The sequence below is a fragment of the Nuphar pumila genome, chromosome 13 (assembly GCF_984573655.1).
Source record: "Nuphar pumila chromosome 13, dmNupPumi1.hap1.1, whole genome shotgun sequence".
In the NCBI taxonomy this organism is placed as follows: Eukaryota; Viridiplantae; Streptophyta; class Magnoliopsida; order Nymphaeales; family Nymphaeaceae; genus Nuphar; species Nuphar pumila.
In genome coordinates, this window is record NC_143261.1 from 81,220,983 (window position 1) to 81,227,759 (window position 6,777).

Genomic DNA, 6,777 nt, shown 5'->3' on the forward strand with positions numbered 1-6,777 from the left:
AACACACCTTTCATGAAATGACTAAAATTTCTACCAAATTCCTCCAAGTTAACATCAAAAGATCCAGCGCAATGTCTAGTTTAGCTGCACCCTCCCGCCTCCCATAACAAAGAGAAGAAAAAAGGGTTTAAAAATTAAATAAGAAATTAAATTTAAAAAGTCCAGTGTAGATGGCAACTGGCAAGAGCTTTCTCTCATAGTGATTCAAAAGAAAAGCAACAGAGTTGGAAACAGAATAGGGTGAATACATGAAAAGGGTAGGGGCCCAAGTAGCTCCTGTTTCCTCATCCCAGGCCTATTAGAAGATGCTATGTGTCCATTGTTTGACTGCTCGCGGTTCCAAAAGAGCCAAACATTGCAATGATGTATTGCAAAAACATGGCTTTGCTTGGGAAGCTTAATCTGGAAACTGAAAAGATAAGCCTCTGATCGCTGCAAGCAGTGCATTTTAGATTTTAACTTGGATGGGGATCAAATATGCCTGTAAACAAGTTACTGGCCCATCACAAAAAGCAACAAAATAGAGAAAAGAGGAAAGAAGAAGAAAACATGCAGTAAAAGGGAAATGCCAAGGTAAAAGTGCACATGAACTAGGGTCGAGAATGGAGCAGCTTGGGACTGCAACCAGATGGTACCGATCCAGTGTGACCTACATACTAATCCTAAAGATGGAAGGGCCTCTTTGATTGGATCGATATAGCTCCTTTATTTTCTAAATTCACGTCTTGATTGGAATTCACTTGAAGAAACCATATGGGATATGAACAGGTACAGATTCATGGATCAATTAGTGGATGCCATGCTAGGGTGAAATTGGATCCGGACAATGGTGAATTTCTGGGTCCGATTATGCACGATGCACGAACCGGCTTGACATAGAATCTGATGAAAACAGGTAAGCTAACTAAAACCGCTACATAGGACTGATACCTGCACCGGACGCTCTTACAGTCTTTGGATGCCAAAGAGGACAGGTGTTGCGTCTCGTGTTGTGGTTTTACAATGAACCCTAATATGAGTTTTTACCAAATTCACTTCAGGCTACCCATGGGCCCCATGCATATTATGACGTTGGGACTTTCCTTTGGGTCGAAACCAGTACCCCCATTGGATCCAACACGTGCTGGGTTAGACTAGGATCTATAGATATTGACAGCCTGACAAAGTGAAAACTATGGGTTTGGGTTAGATATCCAATCTACCCAAATTGGTATCGTTGGATTTAGCAAAGAGATTCAAATCTGATTAGCTAATGAGGCTGAAGTTGGATATATGATTTTATATCTGAATCTGAATCAGACTCTGATTGCACCTACATTCTTTATCCAATTAAGATATGCAAGTAATCGGAAATGGATTTGGTGCAGGCTCTCTTCAGCAGACTCCAAACCTGACCATGAATCTGGTTAGGCTACATTGGATGTAAACAGGTCAGGATTTGGTTAATTTGGATGTGGCCTTTACTAGTCCAACCAAAACAGATACTGGCTGATCATATTTCGATTTGGATTAAGATGGAAAAGGACAGTATCAAATCTGGATATATATACAAGATTGGGCGTAATGGTTGATGCCGTCAGACAAAAGCGTCGATGCTCTTGGAGCGTCTGATTTTGTGCAAAATCGTTCCAAATGACTGCCATTAAAGACCTGGTTTCTCTCCAGATCTTTAGCGGCGGTCCTGCCCCTAAATACCTATTTTGCATAAAAAAAAGAACGCCGCTGATTGCAGTGGACTGAAAACCCGTCCACTATTTCTCTCATCTCTCTCTCTCTCTCTCTCTATGTATGTATAGTTGGATTCAGATATCTGTCAGATGTGAATGTAAGACTCCAAACCATAACATTATTACTCGGATTCGACTTGCTTTACTGAATCAGACTAATTGGATTTGGATTGAGTATCTAAACCATTGACATCCCAATTTACAACCTTACCCATATATATCCGAACCTCACAGGCCACCCCACCGACCCTCCAAAGTCCAAAGTGGTGCACAACTTGATTGCCATATATGGGTGGAAAAGCTCGATGGACTAAGCTAATGATTGTGTACAAATGGGTTAAAGAACTGAACTGCTTGGGTGGGGTTGGGTGGAACTGCAAGAATCTTTTGGTGGAAATGGGGAGGGGGCCTCTGGGCCGCGGAGGTACGAGGGTTGGGTACGTGGATCACATGGGGAAACGCGATGCATGAGCTGGGCAAGTTTTGAAGGCTGCCATGATGGGTTGGCCCCTTCCCATCTTTGGCAAAATCGGCGAGTGGTCACCTCAGCTCGGCGCCGATGCAGTACGAAAGACACAGGAGAGAGAGAGGGAGACACGAGAGCATCGGATCCGTCGCCTTCGAAAAGCACAAACTAAAGACGACCTCCATGTCTGCGATTTCTGCGGGCATCAATTGCACCTCTCTCTCTCTCATTATAAAGCTCTTTGGGTGGAACTCAAGCCTTTGAATCACCGCAAAGCTCTTCTCCTGGAGACCAAATACACCACAATCCTCTCTCTCTCTCTCTCTCTCTCTCTGGCAAAGAGATTGAAGAATGGAATTCATCTCATCGTCTGGGCACTTATGCTACGTCCGTTGCAACTTCTGCAGCACCATCCTTGCAGTGAGTTGTCTGCAAACCTTAATGAGAATGCCAAATCTTTTTTTTTTTTTGCTTTATTTATTTGGTAGAGAGAAAGCGATTCTTTTGGTTTTTAAAATATTTTTAAGCTTCTTCCTTTGGTATTCTAATCATGGGGATCCGAAAGATAGCGAAAATTCCTGTAGGAAAAACATAGTTATAGGGGCAAGTGACGTTTTTTCCTTATTAAATCTGTTGGTACTTGCTTGGTAGTTGGGGTCATGTGCAGATACTCTTGTTGAGCTTTTTTTGTTATTTCCTTCTTTTTCTCTCCCTCTCTCTCTCTTGGGCCTAATCTCTTTCTTGTGATACAATTTACTTTTTCTGGCCTCTTCGTTGCATATTTCTTACTGTTTTGTAACATGTTCATTATTTACTCTCTCTCTCGCTGTGCGAGTGGCCAGGTTGGTGTTCCCTGCAGGAGGCTCCTTGATACAGTGACTGTGAAATGTGGGCACTGCAGCAACCTTTCCTTCATAACCACAAGGCCTGCCTCTCACAATCCTCACTTTCCCGGACCACTTGGAGTTCACATGAGCTTGGTATTGAATTTCTAATGTTCATTTTTTTCAGCCTGTTGCGTAAGCATCAGCAAATTCTTAATAACTTGAAATTGTGGTGGCAGCAATCATCATCACCGTCTTCATCGTTACCATCATCAACGGCAGCCAATGATGAGGGCGCCACCAGGGTTCACCATGTTGTCAAACGTACGAGCCCACTTCCCTGACCCTCTTCATTCGTTTTGTTTGTGCTTTTTCTATAATTAATCATCACCACCATCAATATTGATATTATTTTTGATAAGTACTGTTGTGTATCATTTCAATGAATCAGAGATCGTTGAGGCTGTTCATTTGCTCTTAGGCACTTTACTGCAACGGAAACATGCAATTTGTCTCAGACTTTTTGTCTCGTCTTTTTACTCTTTAGTTTTCCTACTTTGCTTTCCATTCTCGTTTTCTTCTTCGTCCATTGTTGTACATTTCACCACCATTTGAACCATCAATACCAGCAGCACAACTGCAACAAAAAAGCAAGCACCAATGCGCGCGCTACTGCTGCTACTGCTATTTATTTAAAGAATCAAGCCAACAGGCTCGACTAGCTCTCACCTAAATTGCTCCATCTATCTTACTGAGGAGAATTTTTGTTTCAAACTCTGGTTTGAACTTGAAGACTATGTCATGCTAATGTGCCTTGGATGAACCACATCTCCGTGTCAGGCACTGATAAGTACATTGAAATATTATAGTGGCTGAGAGCCCTCACAGCCCCGGCAGGACGCAATTATTAGGGATGTACCGCACCACTGACCGAATAGCAACAAAGGCCTCTATTAATCACAAATTCATCATCATTGTTTTTTTTTTCTGATAATGAAAAACCTAGCCTTGTGGTATACTTACTACATTACGTATATAGGGCTACACCATAGTGTTCATATGCATTTTTTGTTGTTGTTACTAAGTATCATACTTGGATTTTGTGGCAGCACCCGAGAAGAAGCACAGGCTTCCATCAGCGTACAATCGATTCATGAGGTAAGGGGGATGTTTGTATTTTTCATTTAGACTTCGTTTGTTATATATATACTTTATTTAAGTTACATTAACTTGTCATGAGATTCTTAAGGCCCCTTTTACTTATGTACACTGCATGGTTATGAACATGAAATATTTGGTAGAGAGGAGATACAGCGAATCAAAGCATCTAACCCACAGATCACTCATAGAGAAGCCTTTAGCATGGCAGCCAAAAATGTGAGTTTTTCCAGAGCTAGTATGATAACTTTCCTTTTTTTTCCATCAATTTGTCCTACTTATTTACTCATTAATTACCACATATATTACGTTATGAGTTACAGTGGGCTAGATTCGATCCACAATTGCTCCTCGGATCAACATCAGAAACTAACAAGCAGATGAACACAAGCAGCGAACAAGTACTCTCTCTCTCTCTCTCACACACACACACAGGCACACACATGCACACACACACACACACACACACACACAAACACATGCATGCACACACAACGGCCTCTGGATTTCTAGGCCTATAAGTGTAGGTATACAAGCATGCATTTGAATGTATGAATAATATGTTGCATGAATACGTGTTCATGTGCTTGTGGCCATATCTCTAACTGCATACATTATCCAACCATGAACAAATAAATTTGTTAACAAATGGCCTACTGAAAGTTTGTCAGTGCTGCAAATGAGTCCATGTCATGTGTGTGTGTGCACATGTGAATGCTTGACTCTTAATTTGTCAGATGGAAACATATTTTTTGAGAGAAAGCACTGTGATGAAAGATATTGATCATTGCATACATAAGGAAATTGCTAAGGCCTTCATGCTGTTCTGGCTTATATACATGAACCGTTCAATGATGCAGGAAAGATCTGGTGTCATCAACTGAAGAGCTGACAGTAACTGCGTTGCCATCTTGTTTTTTATGCTTCAAATGCTAGTGTAAATGCTTTGGTTCTTACCCTTTCTCTTTTGAAACGAAGAGTTTGAATGAAGCCTTTTGAATCCAAGTTGTGTAAGCGTGTGATGTTCTTTGCAACTGTGTTACCTTTTCTCTGTGTATATTAATCTCTCTCTCTCTCTCTCTCTCTCTCTCTCTCTCTCTCTCTCTCAGCTATTGCATATGTTCGTGCGTGGCTCTTCTTACATAAGATTATATACTCCTACATCAATTTACATCATGGTTAAGCATTATTAACACGTTAGCTGTTCCTGAGGGAGTTCAACTCTTCCTATCTTAAACTGAGAATACTCAAGGATATGTTTTGTTCATATTTCAGTTCTTAGTTTTAATGTTAACATCATAATCACCATTGCCGTCATCATTACCATAGTAATAAGAATATCGTTATTTTGCATTGGGATGCCCAAGTACTATTTTAAAGAAGCATTTGCAAAATCTAACTACCTAATTGCAACACAAATACAGCGTCTCACCATTTTTCAATCCTTAACGTGCATTTCTCACATTGGTATTTTCGTACTTGAAAATTACAGCATATTTTGAAATGGAAAAAATCCTACTGACAGCTTCTATTCACTTTTTTCGTTCATATTTCCACACTTATATCCTTCTAAATCAATAGAGTTTCACAATTCTCATTTTAAAGGGAGTGAATAATCCATAAAACATACATTTCTTTCAAAAAAAAATAAAAATCCATGGAACATACATTTACAAAGATCTTAGAAGTCAGCAAAGAATCGAGGCCTAGAACCTACATATTGGCCTTCAAAGTATGAGATTGAATCATGGAAAACATAGTAAGGATCGACAATTATAGGGTCAAGTGACATTTTTTTTTCTAATAAATCAATAGGTCCATGGTAACCAAGGTGGAAAATAAAATTATTCAGTGGAGGATTTTATCTTGGAAGGAGATAATGAGATGCCAAATAATGTCTCAAAGAAAATCATCAATTTTAGTGGGTCAGGAGATCCAAGGACCCATTTGATGATGTTCTTAAATGACTATTATGATCATAGAAAGAATGTCTAAGCCTTGATTTGTATGTTCTCAAGAAGCTTGGAAGGAGATGCCGTTGCTTGATTCTCCATCTTGAATCTCAAAAGAATTAAGAAGTTCAATGATATGATAAACTATTTCTTAGAAAGGTTCAAATATAACATAGATGTACTTTCTACTATTAGCCATTTATGTAACTTGATGGAAAAGAAAAATGAAAGTGCTCATGATTTTATAAGCAAATGAAGATCAGCGTGCAATATGGTGAAAGATCTCATAACTGACCCACATGCATTCACCATCATCTTGAAAAATTGTACATAGCCGTTGAAAGGTCTTTTAGCCCTCAAAAATATTAAGAGCTTCTCAAAGTTAGTTGATCATGCCAACCGGATTAATATGAGGATCAAGAGAGGTATTTATTAAGATATGATCTCTAAGATTGGATCTCAAAAAGATAATGGTCCCACTCCCAAACAATCAACAATCTAACCATGTGAAAGCAGTTGGGGACATGAATATGAAATGGAAAGAACTTTCATAGCCAATTAGGAATTCAAATGTGATAGTTATACCAAAAGTTTATTTGGAGCCCTAAGATAGACATGAGCTCCAAGTCACTCTAAACTAGACCAAGATC

At 39.6% G+C, this 6,777-nt stretch overlaps 1 protein-coding gene across 1 annotated transcript; it reads left to right on the plus strand.

Annotated features, from left to right (window-relative positions):
* The first annotated feature begins 2,544 nt into the window (after positions 1-2,544).
* On the plus strand, positions 2,545-5,059 carry LOC149818874 (protein DROOPING LEAF-like). The gene is made up of 7 exons (XM_089986306.1): positions 2,545-2,613; positions 3,036-3,173; positions 3,257-3,341; positions 4,127-4,175; positions 4,319-4,394; positions 4,499-4,576; positions 5,036-5,059. The coding sequence occupies exons 1-7, from the start codon at positions 2,545-2,547 to the stop codon at positions 5,057-5,059; spliced, it is 519 nt and encodes a 172-aa protein (XP_089842432.1).
* Positions 5,060-6,777: the final 1,718 nt, after the last annotated feature.